Source organism: Dipodomys merriami, unplaced genomic scaffold (genome assembly GCF_024711535.1).
Source record: "Dipodomys merriami isolate MVZ:Mamm:240054 unplaced genomic scaffold, mDipMer1.0.p SCAF_57, whole genome shotgun sequence".
NCBI lineage: Eukaryota > Metazoa > Chordata > Mammalia > Rodentia > Heteromyidae > Dipodomys > Dipodomys merriami.
Window position 1 is genome coordinate 5,448,942 of NW_027206146.1, and position 19,460 is coordinate 5,468,401.

At 54.8% G+C, this 19,460-nt stretch overlaps 2 protein-coding genes across 2 annotated transcripts; both read left to right on the top strand.

The window, feature by feature from the left end:
- Positions 1-98: 98 nt before the first annotated feature.
- On the top strand, positions 99-5,287 carry Izumo1 (izumo sperm-oocyte fusion 1). The gene is made up of 10 exons (XM_070000398.1): positions 99-455; positions 1,048-1,355; positions 1,749-1,823; positions 2,333-2,419; positions 2,616-2,636; positions 3,661-3,741; positions 3,945-4,045; positions 4,320-4,473; positions 4,661-4,868; positions 5,110-5,287. The coding sequence occupies exons 2-10, from the start codon at positions 1,121-1,123 to the stop codon at positions 5,285-5,287; spliced, it is 1,140 nt and encodes a 379-aa protein (XP_069856499.1). The 5' UTR covers positions 99-455; positions 1,048-1,120.
- On the top strand, positions 5,230-18,031 carry Rasip1 (Ras interacting protein 1). Its single transcript, XM_070001030.1, has 12 exons — positions 5,230-5,715; positions 5,922-6,062; positions 6,611-7,296; positions 8,564-8,919; positions 10,272-10,925; positions 12,085-12,122; positions 12,348-12,499; positions 12,611-12,726; positions 16,109-16,352; positions 16,508-16,680; positions 16,829-16,976; positions 17,600-18,031. The coding sequence occupies exons 2-12, from the start codon at positions 5,926-5,928 to the stop codon at positions 17,797-17,799; spliced, it is 2,904 nt and encodes a 967-aa protein (XP_069857131.1). The 5' UTR covers positions 5,230-5,715; positions 5,922-5,925; the 3' UTR covers positions 17,800-18,031.
- Positions 18,032-19,460: the final 1,429 nt, after the last annotated feature.

The following is a 19,460-nucleotide window of genomic DNA, read 5'->3' on the forward strand; positions in this document are numbered from 1 at the left end:
AAATGGCTTCCCTTCGGTGGTGCTGGGAAAGTTCTAAGGAGCGAAGAGCGGCTCTGTGACGACATGCAATCCCCGGGAGGTGGGGCCTCGCGTTGCCGCCCAATCAGATGGAGATGGGCTTCTGGGCGGAGCCAAGGGAAGCCCTAGGAAATAGCTTTTTGGGAATTGGGGACCCCCCATGTGGGAGGCTCGGGAAGGGACGCGGCTGAACTACTTTGTAGAGAGCTGATGCCGCGACTCGGGGTCCAGTGGAAAAGCCCACGCTAACCCCCCCTCCCCCAGAAACTTTAATCTTGGTCGTGGGGAACATATTTAGCGCAGAAGGACGTGGCCCCGACTTCCTCTTTAAAAGCCCCCCAGAACCTGGACTGAGTTCAGCGGACCCTAGTGTTTGAGCGCCCAGGTCAGGGAATCAAGGTTGGAGAGCGGCTAGTTGGGATGCTTCGCTGCCTAGGGTACATCGGGGGTTCGGTTTTTTTGAGGAGAGTGGGTCCTGCAAATAGGGGGTCGGTCTTAGCTTCGAGGAGGTGGGGGGCGTGGCTTCCGGGCTTTCTCTTAAGATGGCCAGGCTCCTCCCGGGTTTAGAGGCTGGAGTGGGCTTGGGTTGAGTTTTCGAGTCTGGTAGTGACCTGGGGTTGGGTCTGAGGTCGGATGGTGTATTTGGTCTGAGCATTGAGTGTCAGCTTGGGGTGCAGCCGGTTTTGGAGGCTCGGGAAGTTTGCAATTCAAAATGACATCCGTTCCGAGGCGTTGGTAAAACGCCAGGATTGGGAGGTTGGGAAATGAGGTCTGAGTGGGAGAGGTCCTGAATTTAGGGGCTGGGCTTCATGGTCAGTAATGAGGACCCTTCATTTGAGGGTCTCCAGGGTTGGAGGGGCGGTAAAGTTTCACGTTTTGCAGACATTTGATGGACGGTAGACATCATTCTTGGAGGACTTCCCGAAGACCTTCGTTTTGCAGTTTGGGGACCCGCTGGGATAGGATGGGGGTGGGGTGGGGGGCGCAGCTGGGTCCTTTTTCAATAGCCTTTGGCTTCTTTCCGTGTAGTGTCCACCTGCCCTCGCTTCGGGGTGAGGAGTCCCTTCCTGGCCGTGTTGGATTGCTGCGCGATCGGGCCTGAATGGGGCCCGGATTTGCCGTCTTCTTGGCGGCTCTGGCTCACTGCCTGCTCCCCGCGAGGTGCTGTATCATTTGTGACCGTCTGGTCGTCACAGCGCTCAAGTCTTTAGAAAGAGATTACCTGCCCGGCCACCTGGACACCAAGCATCACAAAACCTTCATGAAAAGGGTGCTGGATGCGGTAAAGGATTTTAAGGATCTCCCGTTGGACGAGACCAGCTTTATGGGGGCCATTGGTGAGGGCCAGGGCTGAGAGCCCCCCTCCCTTCTCCCGAGCCCTGGGACAGAAGGGAGCAGGGGCTAGAATTGTTTGGGCCCCGGTTCAGAGTGCCAGGAGGAATATTCAGGAATGCAGAAGGCTAGAATGCGGATTCCAGGGTTCCCAGGGATACCACAACTCTTTCTCTGCGCCCTGTCCAGCAATTTTTGTATTAAAAAACTCCCAGAAGGCAATGGGGGTGGGTGGGCCTATCCCTATCCATCCCTTAACCACACCACACCTAGCTTCGCTCCGTGGCCTTGTGGGTATTGTAGTTCTTCCAAGGAGGCAAATCAATAAGACACTGGCACCTGGGGTTCTAGATCTCTTTCATTTCCTCCCCCCCCACCCCCGCCCCCACCAAACGCAGATGAGGACACGCTAGAACAGGCATCCTGGAGTTTTCTGAAGGATCTGAAAAGAATCACAGACAGTGATGTGAAAGGTAAGTGCATGGAGTTTTATTCCACCTACTGGAGGGGATCAGGATGAGGAAAAGTGCAAAACCAGTCCCAGCAAATAGTTATGGAGACCCTATTAAAAAGAATAATCATAGCTGGGCGCCAGTGGCTCGTGCCTGTAATACTAGCTACTCAGGAAGCTGAGATCTGAGAATCACTGTTCAAAGCCAGCCCAGGCAGGAAAGTCTGTGAGATGCTCATCTCCAATAAACCACCAGAAAACCGGAAGTGGTGCTGTGGCTCAAGTGGTAGAGCACTAGCCTTGAGCTGAAGAGCTGAGGGACAGAACACAGGCCCAGAGTTCAAGCCCCACACCACCAAAAAAAAAATCATAATCATAAAGCAAAAAGCTCTGAGGGGCATGGCTCAAATGGTAGATGCCTTACCTTGTCAAGCTCCAGGCCTGAGTTCAAACCTCAATACTGCTGCCAAAGGTGTGTGTTGGGGGGGAGGAGGAACTGGTGAACATTTCATACTCCTGATTGCCTCCCAGGAGAGCTCTTCGTGAAGGAGCTATTCTGGATGCTTCACCTTCAAAAGGACACATTTGCCAACTATGCTATTCAGTTTCAAAAAGAAGGTGAGACAAGACCCAGCCCTGTTAAGTCTCAGAGTTCTGTCCCTCCCTGACTGCTGGCTCCCCTCTCTCTAGTGGGGGGAAGGGGGAGGGGGCTCCCTCAGATCCTTCCCCCTGGAACTCCCAGCCCTTCCTGCAACCTTTCTACCATATGATTCATCTCTCTCTTTCTCTTTTATCTTTGTCCCTTTCGAGGCAGTTTATTGTCCCAACAAATGTGGTAAGTCCAAATAATGCCAGTTAGCCCCTTAACCCTCATCCCTGCCACAAATACCAGACTTTCCCCTTTCCCCATTTGAATTTTGTTGTTTCTTTTTCTTTTTCTTTTTTTTTGGTCGGTCGTGGGGCTTGAACTCTGGACTTGGGTGTTGTCCCTCAGCTCTTCATCTCAAGGCGAGCACTCTACCACTGGAGCCACAGCACTACTTCCGGTTTTCCTAGTGGTTTATTGGAGATAAGAGTCTCACAGACTTTCTTGCCCGGGCTGGCTTTGAATCTTGATCCTCAGATCTCAGCCTCCTGAGTAGTTAGGGATACAGGTGTGAGCCACCGGCGCCCAGCCTCTTTTTATTTTCTAAGGAAATTTTTAAAAATTCTCCACAGTAGTTAGATTTCTGGGTAATATATTTACTTATCATTCTTATTATGTTCTGGTCCTGGGCCTTGAACTCAAGACCACCCAATGCTTTCTTGCTCACAGCTGGCACTTAACAGTTCAACATTTTGCTGGTTAATTGAAATTTTCTGCCTGGGATGAGTTTGAACCTAGGCAAGAAGTCATTTTCCATTCTGATTTTGAGGTGTTTGGGATTGAACCCAGGACCTTACCTTTGCTAGGCAAGGGCATCACACCTCCAGCCCTAGCGGGTTCTTTTTTTTTGTCCGTCGTGGGGCTTGAACTCTGGGCCTGGGCGCTGTCCCTCAGCTCTTCAGCTCAAGGCGAGCACTCAACCAATGGAGCCTCTGGTTTTCTGATGTGTCTCCTGGATTTCTTTGCTTGGGCTGGCTTTGAACCATGATCCTCAGATCTCAGCCTCCTGAGCAGCTAGGATTATAGGCGTGAGCCACCAGTGCCGGGCTAACAGGTCCTTTTCTATTGGCTTGCTTTCTGTGCAGTCTCGTTAGGGAGGGGCTGTCTTCCTTGAGGGGGTCGGTGCCCAAAGCTTCCCCTTCTCCTTGGCCTTGCCCTCTCCTTTTAACCCCGTCTTAGATTGCCAAGCCCAAGCCTTGAACTTGCCCTTCAGGGACGATGTTGCAGGTTCTGATCTGGTGCAACGAATGTGAGAAGCAGGTCCATGCTTGTCGGAAGTCCTATGATTGCGGAGGTGAGGGCTCTGCCCAGCAGGGGAAGTTGTGGCCAGAGGGGGCGTGGAAAGAGGGGTGTGGCCAGAGGGGGCGTGGCCAGAGGGAGCAAGATCGAGTCTAGAACAGAGCTCCGCAGACTGCAGGCCAGGAAAAAGCGGGCCCCAAACCTGAAGAAGTATCTGGAAGAAGAGTGTGACAGCCACCCTCCTCTCCGCATCTTCAGAGCACAGCGTGAAGGTGCACGAGATGGAGGACATCATCCTGGACTGTCACCTCAATTGGCACCATGCTTCCCAAGGCCTCGCGGACTACAGCTTTTACAGGGTGGGGTCCTGCAACTCCTCTAAACCTTGACCCCATCAGGGCTGTGTGAGTCCCCGGCCCCTGGAACCATTGGCACTTGGATCCATGGGCCTGTACCTGACCCGCCCCCTCCCTCCCATGACTCATGACCTTTACTAATCCACAGGGACCCCCTCCATCCCCTCACCCTGGATTCCTATCCCCTGCACTGAGACCCCCGTGATCTTCTCATCCCGGCACTCCCCTCAAACCCTGAATTCCCCAGGCGTCTGTGACCCCTTGAGCTTGGGTCTAGGTTTGGGGGAACAATTCTGAGACCTTGGTGTCCAAGGGGAAGGAGCCCATCATGACCAAGCCCTTAGCCGGTCCCGACGACGCAGGCAACTATCGCTGCGAGCTAGGCACCGTGAATTCCGGCCCAGCCACGATCATCCGGTACCGAGTCACAGGTAAGTTGGTATTCTGGGTGGGGATGGGGTGGGCAAGCTTGGGGAGCGTGGCCCCAGCCAGGGCGTGGCTTCAGGCCAAGAAGGTGTGGCTTCCTGTCGTGGGGTGGGGGTGTGGCTTCTGGGTCTGTGTGGGCGCAGGTTTTCCTTCATCACTGGCCAGCACTGCCATTTACCCCTCCCCTGTCAGTGTTGCCCCAGAGGGGGGTGGCCGAGGACTCAATGGGACATGTTGTAAGCCAAGATGAGGAGTCCGACGAGATAAGCCCAGCAGTCGCGATTCCCTGGCACGAGACGACCATCTACCCAACTCGTAAGCCAGAGAAGAAGTTGAAACCCGGCCTTTTAGCGCTAGTGATTGTCGCCTGTGTTTTGGTGCTACTCTGCTGTATTGCCTTGTGAGCCACCTACGGGGGAGGCGGGGCCCGGGGGGAGCGGGTGGGGTTTCCGGTAGCCAATTAAAAAACAGGTCTGGGAGCTGAGCGCCTCCCCTAGGGGGTGGGGCTTCCGTGGGGGCGGGGCCTCGGCTATGGCTAAGGATCCGGTCGGATTTGTGGGCGGCTTAAGGTGGTATGGTCCTCACTCAAGCACGGCCTAACCTGGTGTCATTATTTCCTCCGCCCCCCACCCACCCCCTAGAATGTTTTGCTGGACCAAGAAAAAGAAATCGAAATCCAAGGGTGGCGGGGAATCTTCTGATCAGCAAGAAGGAGGAGGGGAAGGAGAAGGGGAAGGGGAAGGGGAAGGGGATGAGGGAAATGCTGAACAGAAGGAAGCTGAAGAGGAAGAAGGCGAGGAGTCCGAGGAACAAGAATAAAGACTGGCTTTTATTTTTTAATTTTGGCCTTAAGTATCTGACTCACTCCTCAGACAGATCCTAACTTTTGGCCTCTGGAGAGGGAAGGTTAGCAGACCCACTTCCGCCTGAGGGAGGAGGGACTGGAACGTGGGACACTAGGGTCCCTGGAGGGGGGCAGTGATGGTAACCAATGGGCTGTGGTAGAATCCCAGAATCAAGAAACAGAGCAGACTCAGCCCTACCCAGATCTCCTCCCCCAGGCTCGGTCTCCTCACAGGACGCCCCCTCCCCGCTCTTCCTGCCGGGTTTCCTCTGGCCTTTTCCTGTCCCCCACCCAGTGCTGGAAGCTGGGGCAGAGGCAAAGACCTTTACAGGAGCAGAGGAGTCGGGAATTAACCGAGGCCAGCGGAGCCAGGGCCTCCGGGTGCTGCTGGACCCGAAGCAGGGTAAGAGCCAGGGACCTCTAGGGAGAGACTCTACAGCCATCTTCCATCCTGGGAGCTAACACCAGGTGCCCAACCCTCTCCTTCATCTAGACTCTGCAATCTCAGCTTCTGCCTCTCTTCCCTCTGACTCAGGAGTCCAGATTCCCCTCTCCCTCACCCCACCATCCTGCATCTCGGAGTTGGGGGTCTTATCCACCTTCCTTTAGGGCCATGCTATCTGGTGAACGCAAGGAGGGCGGAAGCCCCCGCTTCGGGAAACTCCATCTCCCTGTGGGCCTGTGGATCAATTCCCCCAGGAAACAGCTGGCCAAGCTGGGGCGGCGCTGGCCCAGCGCTGCCTCTGTCAAGTGAGTAGCCACCATCTCAGGATGCTCGTCCCTGCGCCACCTGCCTCCCCTCTGTCTCTGTGGAAGGAACCCTGTCCCTGCTTTGGGGTCACGGCCTGAATGCAGAAGCGACCTGGGAGGCTGGGGGATGGGAAGGGGAGCTCCAGAGGAGTCGGTGGGATGCTGACTGGAAATCAAGGCACCGTGGAGGGGAAGAGCTGGGTGAGGAGACAGGGCCAGGCAGGATGGGCACCCGGATGGACACCAAAAGGCCTGGCACAGGGGGTTGATTCACTCTCCTTCCTCCCCTCCCAGTTGGCCTCGGAATTTCCCTCTGCGGGAACGGAACGGCCTTGATTTTTTCTCTCTCTCTCTGTTTCTCTCCCTCTTTACCCCCCCTCTCTGTCCACCCCGGGTGTCTCCGGCCTTCCTGCCTCTGCTCCCATCCTTGTCCCATTTTCTCTGGCTCTTTTTGGCCTACCCCATCTCCCGTCTCTGTCTGGATCTCTCTTCGACCACCCCTACTTCCCCCCCCCCCCCCCCCCGCTGCTGCCCGGGGTGACTCCCAGGTCTTCGTCTTCCGACACGGGGAGCCGCAGCAGCGAGCCGCTGCCCCCGCCCCCTCCGCACGTGGAGCTGCGGCGGGTGGGCGCGGTGAAGGCCGCGGGGGGCGCCTCGGGGAGCCGCGCCAAGCGCATCTCGCAGCTCTTCCGGGGTTCCGGGACCGGGACGACGGGGTCTGGGGGTGCTGGAGGTCCCGGGACCCCCGGGGCCGCGCAGCGCTGGGCCAGCGAGAAGAAGCTACCGGAGCTGGCGGCGGGCGTCGCCCCAGAGCCGCCCCTGGCCACGCGCGCCACGGCGCCCCCGGGGGTGCTCAAGATCTTCGGCGCGGGGCTGGCATCCGGTGCCAACTACAAGAGCGTGCTGGCCACGGCGCGGTCCACGGCGCGCGAGCTGGTGGCAGAGGCACTGGAGCGCTACGGGCTGGCCAGCAGCCCCGGCACCGGCCCGGGCGACGCCAGCTGCGTGGACGCCTTCGCGCTGTGCGACGCGCTCGGCCGGCCTGCGACGGCCGGCGTCGGGGGCGGCGAGTGGCGGGCGGAGCACCTGCGCGTGCTGGGCGACTCGGAGCGCCCCCTGCTGGTGCAGGAGCTGTGGCGCGCGCGGCCAGGCTGGGCGCGGCGCTTCGAGCTGCGCGGCCGGGAGGAGGCGCGCCGCTTGGAGCAGGAGGCCTTCGGGGCTGCGGACGGCGACGGTGAGCCCGGGGGCGGGGCCTGGCGTGGGGACCAATAGGAAAGAGACGGGCGGTCATTTGGGGGCGGGGCTTGAACTACTGGGTGGGGCCTATGGGGAGGCTGGAGGCGGGCCAGTAGGAGCAAATTGAGAGCTTGGCCTGGATGGGCGGGGCTTGGGCTGCTGACGGGGGCTGGGGTGGGGTGGGGGAGAGGAGGGTGCCGCCCCAGGAGGGAGTCTTGTGGCAGCTTCAGGGTTTGGATCTGGGGAGCCCAGCTAGGTTAGGAAATCGAAGAGCAGCCGGAGGAGTAGGCATAGATGGAATTCTTGAGCTAGTGGGCGGGGCCTATGATGGCAGGTCGGGGCCTGAGTAATTCAGTGGCTTGGAGCTTGGCAGCGTTGGGCCAGATGACCTGTGCTGGCATCTGGGGAGTGGGTCTCTGGTGAGAGGCAGGTCTGTGAGGTAAACTGAGGCCCTTTCTGAAAAGCAGAGCCCATGTGGGTGGAGCCTAGGAGGGGGACTTGAAGGGCACGAAGAAGGGCTCCTGTGGGGAGGCCTGGTGCAGAGTGCCTTGTCTGTTTCCAAATCTCCCTTTGGAAGATAAAGTTATGATAGCTTTTACATTGTCACACTTGGGTCTCAGTGGCTTCGTTGCCTGATTAACCTAACTGGGGTTGGCGGGCAGGAATAGATGAAAGTTCATTGGGATCATATATAAAAGGAGCTTCCATAATAGGTGCTTAATTAAGGGCTGGAGGCTCTGAATCCCCACTACCACCAAAAGAAAGAGAGAGAGAGAGAGGGACAAGGCTTTCCTACTGTGCCCAACACATTTTTTTAGTGGGAAAACAGTGGGACCATGAACAGGTGGGATTGTCAACTTCGCATATCTTACAAGTTTAGTGGGGAGAAACAGATGGGTTCATTCTTTAGTCTCCTTTCCATTGGATGTCGATTCTATGGCAGGGCTTGGTTTGGGACCAGAAAAAGTTCATTCTGTTCTGCAAGGAGAAGTTAATTTCTACAACTTGTTAGGAAAGGGCGTTGTGGAGAAGGATGTTTCTCTGTTATGCCTAGACCAGCCCCCCGCCCCCACACCCCGTAGGTGCTCAATAAATGCTTGCTACAATAATACCTTTCTGAACTGAAAACTGCAAAGATAGGCGGGAAGTGTGCTCCAGACAACGGGAACCGCATCTGCAAAGTCTGAGCTTAGCCAGTGCTGTTTCCTAAAGGCAACTGACTGTGGCTTCTGCCTCAGTTTCTCCTATTCTCTCTCTCTTCTCAGGCACGGGCGCCCCCTCGTGGCGACCACAGAAGAACCGCTCCCGGGCAGCGTCCGGTGGGGCGGCTCTGGCCAGTCCTGGCCCGGGGTCCGGATCGGGGACCCCGTCCGGGTCGGGCGGCAAGGAGCGCTCGGAAAACTTATCCCTGCGACGCAGCGTGTCGGAGCTCAGCCTGCAGGGCCGGCGGCGACGGCAGCAGGAACGCAGACAGCAGGCGCTCAGCATGGCTCCAGGGGCAGCCGACCCCCAGATCGGACCTGTGGACCCTGGAGACTTCGATCAGTTGACTCAGTGCCTCATCCAGGCCCCCAACAACCGCCCCTATTTCCTGCTGCTCCAGGGTTACCAGGACGCCCAGGTGAGCAGCTGCCTCCTCCACTCTAAGACTCCTATGTATGCCCCCTCTGCCATGGTAGGGAGGGAGAAAACTACAATTCCCAGAATTCTTTGGATGGGGTGGGGTAGCTCCAAGTACTCCAGTGGTTCCAGCAAGGTTTCAGAGTGGGAAATAAAGGTGGAAAGTAGAGGGCTGGTAAAGAGCCTCCAAGAGGGCTAGATAGGGAATGGCTCATTTCATTTGAAGTTTATGGAAAACATTATCAAAGGAGAGATCTATTTTGGGGAGGGGAGGAAGAGAGGGTAATTCTGGGGCTTGAACTCAAGGCCTGGGTGCTGTCCCTGAGGTGTGTTTTGTTTTTTTTCTGAAGGCTAGCACTTTACCACTTAAGCCACAGCTCTACCTCTTTTTTTTTGGTCAGTCATGCAGCTTGAACTCTGGGCCTGGGCACTGTCCCTCAGCTCTTCAGCTCAAGGCAAGTGCTGTACCACTTGAGCCACAGCACCACTTCTAGTTTTCTGGTGGTTTCTTGGAGATAAGAGTCTCAGGGACTTTCCTGCCCGGGCTGGCTTTGAACTGTGATCCTCAGACCTCAACCTCCTGAGTAGCTAGGATTACAGGCATGAGCCACTGGCACCCGATTTCATGGTAGTTTCTATAAAGAACTTCTAAAGATATCCCAAAGGATATTGAGAGAAATAACTACTGAAAGGGGAAATGTGTTTGGAATAAGGAACAGGTGGGTCCAGGGATAGGTTTTCTTGGAAAAGCCCATTATCTGAAGGAGATGCCAAGGGGGCAATCCATTTAGTGGGGGGGGGGGTTGGAGGGGTGGTGTTTTTGGAAGTTGAGCTGGATGTTTTATGAGTCCACTGTGGGTTGGGAAGAGTCCATTCAGAAGAGTTGAGAAGATGGGAGACTCATTTGGAGAAAGATCTCCAGGACTCCATTCCTTACTCTGCTTCTAAAGAGCAGACTAGCCGGCGCCAGTGGCTCACGCCTGTCATCCTAGCTACTCAGGAGGCTGAGATCTGAGGATCACGGTTCAAAGCCAGCCCAGGCAGGAAAGTCTATGAGACTCTTATCTCCAATAAACCACAAGTGGCTCTGTCCTGGAGTGGTAGAGCTCTCGTCTTGAGCTGAAGAGCTCAGGGACTGCACCCAGTCCTTGAGTTCAAGCCCCACAACTGACCAAAAAAAAAAGAATGGACTAGAAGCACTGACCACCCAAAGTAGCTTTGGAGGGCCCATTCCTCCAAGGTGGTCACCTTGGAAGGGTCCAGAGGAGGAGTTGGGGAATGGCAGGGTTAGGCCTCCTTCTGTGGAGGAGGATGAACTGGATGCGTGTCCTGCCGGCCCGGCTTTGCCCGCAGGACTTCGTGGTGTACGTGATGACGCGGGAGCAGCACGTGTTCGGGCGCGGGGGCACCTCGTCGTCCCGCAGCGGGTCCCCGGCCCCCTACGTGGACACCTTCCTCAACGCCCCCGACATCCTGCCGCGCCACTGCACCGTGCGCGCCGGCCCCGAGCCCCCCGCCATGGTGCGCCCGTCCCGGGGCGCCCCGGTGACGCACAACGGGTGCCTCCTGCTCCGCGAGGCCGAGCTGCACCCCGGCGACCTGCTGGGGCTGGGCGAGCATTTCCTGTTCATGTACAAGGACCCCCGCGCCGGGGGGTCGGGGTCGGCCCGGCCCCCGTGGCTGCCCGCGCGCCCTGGAGCCACACCCCCCGGGCCCGGCTGGGCCTTCTCCTGTCGCCTGTGCGGCCGCGGCCTGCAGGAGCGCGGCGAGGCGCTGGCCGCCTACCTGGACGGCCGCGAACCCGTGCTGCGCTTCCGGCCTCGCGAGGAGGAGGCGCTGCTAGGTGAGGTGGTGCGCGCAGCAGCGTCCGGCGCCGGGGACCTGCCGCCCCTCGGGCCCGCCACGCTGCTGGCGCTGTGCGTGCAACACTCCGCCCGGGAGCTGGAGCTTGGCCACCTGCCACGCCTACTGGGCCGCCTGGCCAGGCTCATCAAGGAGGCTGTCTGGGTGAGCGCCCCCAAATCTATCCCACAGCCTCTCACCGTTCCCATCCATCTACCCATCCATCCCATCCACCCACCCACCTACCCATCCATCCATCCTCCATCCATCCATCCATCCATCCATCCGTTTCAGACCTGGGCAAATATAAACTACATCTCCCATGAAGCCTTGCGGGAGAAGGAGGCTTGAGGTATGAATGAAGAGGCCGCGTAGAATGCTGGGAGTTGTGGTTTTGTTGGGCCGGAAGGCAGTCCAGTATTTACCTTTGGCGCTATGGGGGTGGTGGTAATAAGGTCATACAAGAAACCGTTATGGGAAGCAGAGGGAGATACCTCCGGCTGAGAAGTTGGGAGAGATCATTTATGAGAAGAGCCATGGGCCACCTTTGAGAGTTTGGAATGATAGTGGACAAGGACATTCTTGGGGGATAGATAAATCCATTAGAATTACGCTGGGAATGCCTGGAAGAAGTAATTCAGAATTGGGAGAGGGGGAGATTCCATTGAGTTGGGGCCCAGTTTTTTTAAAAAAAAGGTTTAGGGAGTCTCTTCCAGGTAAGAGACTATTTAAACTGGAGAGAGGACTCCAGGGGCTGTGTGTTTTAAAAAGAAGAAAGGGGAGAGAGCTTTCTGAAGCATGATTGCTACAGTGCATTGGAAAAGTGGTGTACCCTAGAAAAACCAGATGATAGATTCTGGGTGGTAGTTCACACCTGTAATCCCAGCATTCCAGAGGCTGAGACCAGAGGATCATGGTATGCCAGGCAAGCCTGGGATTCCCAGTGACACCTTGTCAAAAAGGAAGGAGGGCTGGGCAGCAGTGGTTCATGCCTATAATCCTAGCTATGCAGGAGGCTGAGATCTGAGGGTCACGGTTCAAAGCCAGCCCAGGAATGAAAGTCCATGAGACTCTTATCTCCAATAAACTGCTTAATGCTGGAAGTGACACTGTAGCTCAAGAGGTAGAGTGCTAGCCTTAAATACAAAAAAATCTCCAGGGCAGCACCCAGGCCCTGACCAAAAACAAAAGAAGAAGAAAAAGAAGAAGAAGAAGAAGAAGAAGGAAGAAAGGAATGGAAGGAGGGAAAAGAGAAGACGAATATTAATTCTTGGTTCCCTTTGCCTGAGCCTCTCACCCTGATTCTGATCTTACTGTACCACAGGAAAAGATTAAGGAAATTGGAGATCGTCAGCCAGAGAAGTAAGAGAACTGGGGAGAAAGTTCTGGTGGGCTGTGGGGTTGGGATGCATATCAAATTCTGCATTGCTGCAAATCTTCTAGGATGCAAGTTTCTGTGCATCGTTGGGATCTGGCCTTCTCAGCTGTGAAGTGGGGCTTAGTCTCCAGCTTTGACACACATCTTGGGGTTTGGACACTAGGGGGGTGGTTGGGTGGGGAATCACAAGTTCTTTTCATTTTCTGCAGCCATCCCGAAGGGGTCCCGGAAGTACCTCTGACTCCTGAAGCCGTGTCTGTGGAGCTGCGGCCACTCATGCTGTGGATGGCCAACACCACAGAGCTGCTGAGCTTTGTACAAGAGAAGGTGCTGGAAATGGAGAAGGAGGCTGACCAGGAGGGTGAGCTCAGACATAGGCTGAGCCTGGGCTGTCCAAACCCCCTGTCATTCCCTAAACCTGGAGATTTGGTGTGCTGTCTGCCAGCCTGTGCTTTCTCCCTCTTACCCCCAGGCCTGTCCTCAGACCCACAGCTCTGCAATGACTTGGAATTGTGTGACGAGGCCATGGCCCTTTTGGATGAGGTCATCATGTGTACCTTCCAGCAGTCAGTCTACTACCTCACCAAGGTTGGCCTTGACCCCTTGCCTCCTATTTATCATAAAAGTGCTTTCAGTGTGTGTGTGAGCTACATTGTGTTGGTCTGAGGTCACTTCCTATTTGATTCAAAATTTCCTCCTTCTGACACATTGCTTCCCATCTCACCCCAGCTGTTTATTGTGGTGATACTACTTCCTGATTGAACTTACATCATTTCTGGCCTTTCTTCCCATCTTTGAAATCATCACTTTTTTTTTTTTGCCAGTCTTGGGGCTTGGAATCACAGCCTGGGTTATGTCCCTGAGCTTTGTCACTCAAGGCCGGTGCTCTACCACTTTGAACCACAGTTCCACTTCTGATTTTCTAGTAGTTAATCGGAGACAAGAGTCTCATGGACTTTCCTGCCCTGGCTAGCTTTGAATCATGATCCTCAGATCTCAGTCTCCTGAGTAGCTAGGAGTACAGACATTGTTGTTGTTCTTTTTTATGAAAGTACTGGGGATTAAACTCAGCGTGCACCTGCCAGGCAAGGTGCTCTACTACCTAAGTCATCCCTCCAATCCCTTTTGATTTTTTTTTGTCGGTCATGGGGCTTGAACTCTGGGCCTGGATGCTGTCTCTCAGCTCTTCAGCTCAAGGCCAGCGCTCTACCACTTGAGCTACAGCGCCACTTCCGGTTTTCTGGTGGTTTATTGGAGATAGGAGTCTCACGGTCTCTCCTGCCCGGGCTGGCTTTGAACCGCGATCCTCAGATCTCAGCCTCCTGAGTAGCTAGGATTACAGGCGTGAGCCACCAGCGCCCTGCTTGATTTCGTTTTTACATATAGAGTCTCACCTTTTTTCCCCCCCCCGAGGCCAGCTTAGACTATGATACTCCTACTTACATCTCCCAGGTGGCTGGGATGACAGGCAGGAATCACCACACCCAGTTTATTGGTTGAGATGGAGATCTGGCCAACTTTTCATTTGAGCTGGCTTAATCTCTACTTCAGAAATGTCTGAGTTTGCTGGGTGCCGGTGGCTCACACCTGTAATCCTAGCTACTCAGGAGGCTGAGATCTGAGGATCACGTTTCAAAGCCAGTCCCGGCAGAAAAGTCTATGAGACTCTGATCTTCAATAAACCACTAGAAAACCGGAAATGGTGCTGTGGCTCAAGAGGTAGAGTGCTCACCTTGAGCTGAAGAGCACGGGACAGCGCCCAAGCCCAAAATTCAAGCCCTATGACTGACAAAAAAAGAAAAAAGAAAAAGAAGAAAAAAAAGAAATGGCTGAGCTTACAGACTTGAGCCACTGCACTTAGCTGAATCCCCACTTTTTCTGCTTGCTTTGTTGAGGCACTGGGATTTGAACATAGGATCTCATGCTTGCTAGGCAAGCACTTTACCACTTGAGCCATCTTGGCTCCCAGTCATCACTGGTGTACAGGCTGACCACAGACCTAGTTGTTTTCACAAGCTCTTGTTTTCAAATTCTACCTTTTTTTTTTTTTGGTCAGTCATGGGGCTTGAACTCTGGGCCTGGGTGCTGTCCCTCAGCTCTTCAGCTCACGGCTAGCGCTCTACCACTTGAGCTACAGCGACACTTCTGGTTTTCTAGTGGTTTATTGGGGATAGGAGTCTCACAGTCTTTCCTGCCTGGGCTGGCTTTAAACCGAGAGCCTCAGATCTCAGCCTCCTGAGTAGCTCGGATTACAGGCGTGAGCCACCGGCGCCTGGCTAAATTCTACTACTTAGTTATAGATAGACAATCAATCTGTGCCAAGCAGTATCATTCAAACAAAGCCTTCCTTAAGCGAGTCTCTCTCACTTCCTATGCTTAATGACATCACTTCCTATAGCACTGAAATCATGTGCTTTCCTGAGCCACAGGCCTTTTTTTTCCCCCCTCTGAGTGCAATTCATGAAGGGCCTGCTACCCTGCCAATCACATGCTCCTTTGACCTCTATAATTGTTTCCAGCGCTTCTCAAGGTTTTGGCTCATGGTGGGCCTGATTCCCTATTAGTGAAATAACAGGGAGTCTTAGGACAGTCTCTCCATCCCTCAAGCAGCCTTGATTTTGAAGCTCTTTCCTCAGAGCTATACTTCCTGTGCATCCTTGCCAAGTGTAGTTTTCTTTCTTCTTTGTCTCTGACCTCATTTCCTGTCCTTGGCCGGATCACATTTTCCACTGGCTGACTGCCATCCCACTCCTACTTCCTGATTCTCCATTCTTTTTTTTCCCATGGGGAATTCTAGATAAATAACTTATTTAGATATACGAGGCCTCTTTTTTCTAGTTTCCCTTGTCTTTCTCTTCTTTTTTCTTTTTCTTTTTTTGCTGGTCCTAGGGCTTGAACTCAGGATCTCTGTGCTGTCCCTGAGCTTCTTCTGCGCAAAGCTAGTGCTCTACTACTTGAACCACAGAGTCACTTCTAGGCCTTTTCTGAGTAGTTTATTGGAGATGAGAGTTTCACAGACTTTACTGCCTGGCTGGCTTTGAACCATGATCCTCAGATCTGTTTCCTGAATAGCTAGGATTATAAGTGTGAGCCACTGGTATCTAGCTCTCCTTGACTTTCTTGAGCTACTTCTTCTGAGACCTACAAGTCCCATAATGCACTAGAGTTGAATAGACTTTGAAATACTCAAAAAACTTCTAGAAAGGCTTTGTTAAGACTGGAATTGTTCTGGGACTAAAATATGCTAGAAAGTCATCTATAAAGTAGGATTTTGTTTGTTGAGCACTTAATCCTAGCTACTTGGGAGGCTAAGATCTGAGGATCAGTGTTTCGAGCCAGTCTGTACAGGAAAGTCCTTGAGACTCTTGTCTCCGATTATGTACAAAGAAGCTGTGGCTCAAGTGGTAGAGTACTAGCCTTGAGAAAGAAGCTCAGGTATGGTGCCTTGAGTTCAAACCCCAGGGCTATGGGCTGGGAAGTTGACTCAGTGGTAGAGTGCTTGCCTTGCATGCATGAGGCCCTGGGTTCGATTCCTCAGCACCACATAAGTAGAAAAAGCCAGAAGTGGTGCTGTGGCTCAAGTGGTAGAGCACACTGGTCTTGAGCTGAAGAGCTGAGGGACAGCACCCAGGCCCAGAGTTCAAACCCCACAACTGACTAAAAAAACAAAAACAAAAACCCCGGGGCCAATATGCATGCTCACGCACGCGCGCGCGCGCACACACACACACACACACACACACACACACACACACACACACACACACACACACACACACACACACACACACACACACACACACACACACACACACAGCATTTGTTGATGGAACCCCTTCAAGTGTTAAAGGTAGAATGGACTACAACTCCCAGAGGCCCTTGGTGTTCATCATTATCATCATGCTCTGTCACCCTGAAGCTTGCTGGGAGTTGCGGTCCAATCACTTGGCTTTTGCCTGTCTCTCCACAGACTCTTTATTCCACACTGCCTGCTCTCCTGGACAGTAACCCTTTCACAGCTGGGGCAGAGCTACCTGGTCCTGGTGCAGAGCTGGAGGCCATGCCTCCTGGCCTGAGACCCACCCTGGGCGTGTTCCAAGCAGCTCTGGAGTTGACCAGCCAGTGTGAGCTGCACCCAGACCTTGTGTCTCAGACATTCGGCTACTTGTTCTTCTTCTCCAATGCATCCCTTCTCAACTCACTGATGGAACGAGGTGAGGGTTGGCTGATGAGCAGGGACTCCCATCAAGGTAGACATACCACAGCCCAGGCCTGTGCACCCAGGGTGCTCTTGGGTACCAAGCTCAAGGATAGAAAGGAAGAGGACAGGGTTCACTCAACCATTGCCCTTCACACCCTTCCTTCCCAGGTCAGAGCCGACCTTTCTACCAGTGGTCCCGAGCTGTCCAAATCAGAACCAACTTGGATCTTGTCTTGGACTGGCTACAAGGAGCTGGACTAGGTGACATTGCCGCTGAATTCTTCAGGAAACTCTCCATTGCTGTGAACCTGCTCTGTGTGCCCCGCACCTCCCTGCTCAAGGTGACTTCTGGTTAGCTCTAGTTGATCCTTGACCTCTAACCTTCCATCCCAGTCAGCAACTCTCTGGAATCCCTTTACTGTAGGAGTTCCCCTGGAACCCCATGTCATCCTCTACTGACCACAGACTTCTCTCTGGTCCTCTCTGCAGGCTTCTTGGAGCAGTCTGAGAACTGACTATCCAACTCTGACCCCTGCTCAGCTCCACCATCTGCTTAGCCACTACCAGCTGGGTCCTGGCCGCGGGCCTCCACCCTCCTGGGACCCTCCCCCTGCCGAGAGAGATGCTGTGGATACGGGTGAGGAGAAATGGCACACACATTTTAGCTGTTTGTTGGCTGTTTGCATTCATAAGAATCTAGGAGACCATGTTCCAGCCTTTTCCTTCTGACCAAGGAGTCTGGTCTCCTAAGGCTTTTCTTTAACTGGGGTCTGAAAGTGCTAGACCCTGCTCCCTTCTCTCCAAGATATAAGCCAGGCATCGGGGATCATGTGTGTCTCAGTGGTAGAGTTCCTGCCTAGCATGCATAAGGCCCCAAGTTTCATCCTAGCAAAGCAAGTACAAGCTCTTAGTTACTTTTTTTTTTAATTTCCTTCAGGGTTCAGCCCCTGCCCTGGCCCCCCTTTCCCTCTACACCCCCTGGCCTACCTTGCCTAAGAGAGCCTGGGCGTGTCCTCCTACAGGAATCCCTAAGACTCAGTTCCCAGGCCTTCTCCAGGGATCTAGGTACCCAATGCCTGTTTCCCAGGCAACAGAGGATAGTCTCAAATACAACTCCCATCATGCTCTTGGACACCTGGTTTGAGTGGACCCTTCTCCAGGAGTTGCTGGGAACTAAAGCTTTTTTGTTTGTTTGTTTCTTCCGTCGGGCGAGATATAGCTCCTGTTGCCACCCTAACTACCTCTTACTGGGTTTCACAGGAGACATTTTCGAAAGCTTCTCCTCGCACCCTCCTCTCATCCTGCCCCTGGGCAGCTCGCGTCTGCGCCTCACCGGTCCAGTGACAGATGATGCCCTGCATCGTGAACTGCGCAGGCTCCGTCGCCTTCTCTGGGACCTTGAGCAGCAGGAGCTTCCAGCCAATCACCGCCACGGGCCTCCGGTGGCCACGCCTCCTTGAAAACCAATAATACGCGAGCGTGCGAACCTTGAAAGGAAAAAGGAAAGATTCCTTGGGCTCTTACTCCTTTGGAACCCCGCCTGGTCGCAGAGGTTTCTGGGAGTTGTAGTTCTTGCCTCCCGCGTGGACCACTGGGAGTTGGAGTTTTCGGGTAGTAGAGGATGGGACTGCGGGAAGATGGGCTTGAGATGTCAGCTGCGCCGAGGAGCAATAAAAGTATCTGTTATTGGCAGCGCCTCGCTTATTAAGACTCGGGAGAGTGAACCATGATGGTTTTTAGAGTACCGAGGCCCCTTGCCTGGAACCAGCGTTGGGTCCCTGCCGAGTCGGAGGAGGTATTTATAGTTATGGCCTCAGCCTGTCCTTCTGCGTGTAATTCAACCCAGGAGCCCAGGGCCCACCACACACCTCGGATCAGAGCCCAAAGCGTGCTCGGCCCGATGCCAGGCCCTGGTTCCTGCCAGTGAGGCGCCGTCAGCTCTCCTCCTCACCCCTCCAAAACCCCTGCTGCAGCCCCAGGAATCAGGGGCTCCTAGCCCCGCCCCCCTAAGTTGTTTGCCAGCTGATCACATGACAGAACCCCAACATCTTGATGTCCTTAGCCGCTCCCCAGCAGATCTAGGTATCCACACATACACACACACACACACCTCAATAAAGAAAAAAACCACCTCCCTTCTTAGACTCAGGCCTCAGAGTTTGAACTTTCCCCTCCTCTCAACCTAATTCCCGCTGCTGCGTCAGGGGAAAAAAGGTGACAGGTGGCACCTGCTGGCAGGGCGAGGGCAGGACCACCTGCCGCTGCTGCTCACTGGAGGCCCCTCTCCCGACACCTGCTCCTGTCTGTCTGCCTTGCCCCACCCGACCCCGCTGCCCCACGACGAGGAGGAGGGACAAACCAGGGAACCCCAACAGTTGGCCCCGCCCTGAGACCGTCCCAGCCTGGGTCTCCCACCCCTTCTCAGGGTCGCAGGCCTGGCTCTAGTCTTCCCTGCTCTACCAGCTCCAGGCACGCCCCAGAGAGGCGGAGAGGTGGGGGGGGGGGGTCCAGGGCTGTCCCTAGTCCGGCAGGGCGGAGCCTGAGGTCTTCAGCTCAGACCGTCAGACTCCACCCGCCGAGGAGCACAGCTGCACCGAACCCACCAGGTGAGAAGCCCCCCGGGATGGAGGGAGGGACCCTCCTCAACTGTTCTGTCACTGCTCTGATCCTCATCCCTTTCCCATGCACCCTGGTGGCGCTCACTAGCTCGTTCCCTTCTCGGATGCCTATCCTCATAGGGACCTAGCCATTCCCCAGAGACCTGCCCCCAACTTTCTTCCCTCTAGTCCGGATCTTAGATTCCAGTCTCGGTAGAATCAGTCCTGCACGTCTTTTTGCAAGGCGTAGGGGGGGAAGGTCCCCTTTCAACGACTCAGGGACTCAACCTCCCACCCAGTGCCCTACACAATGGGACCCAGGAACCCCAGACCCTAGTCCTCCCTCTACTAAGATCCAGAAGTTGGGGCTCCCATTCCCCCTTTTCCCCTTAGACCTAGAAGTCCAGACCCCAGCCTTCCTCCCTCAGACCCAGGGTCCCAGGCCTTCTCTTTTGGATATAGGACCTGAGCCCCCACAGCCCTCCACAGTTCTTGCAGAAAATCACCCAGGATGTACCTCTCGC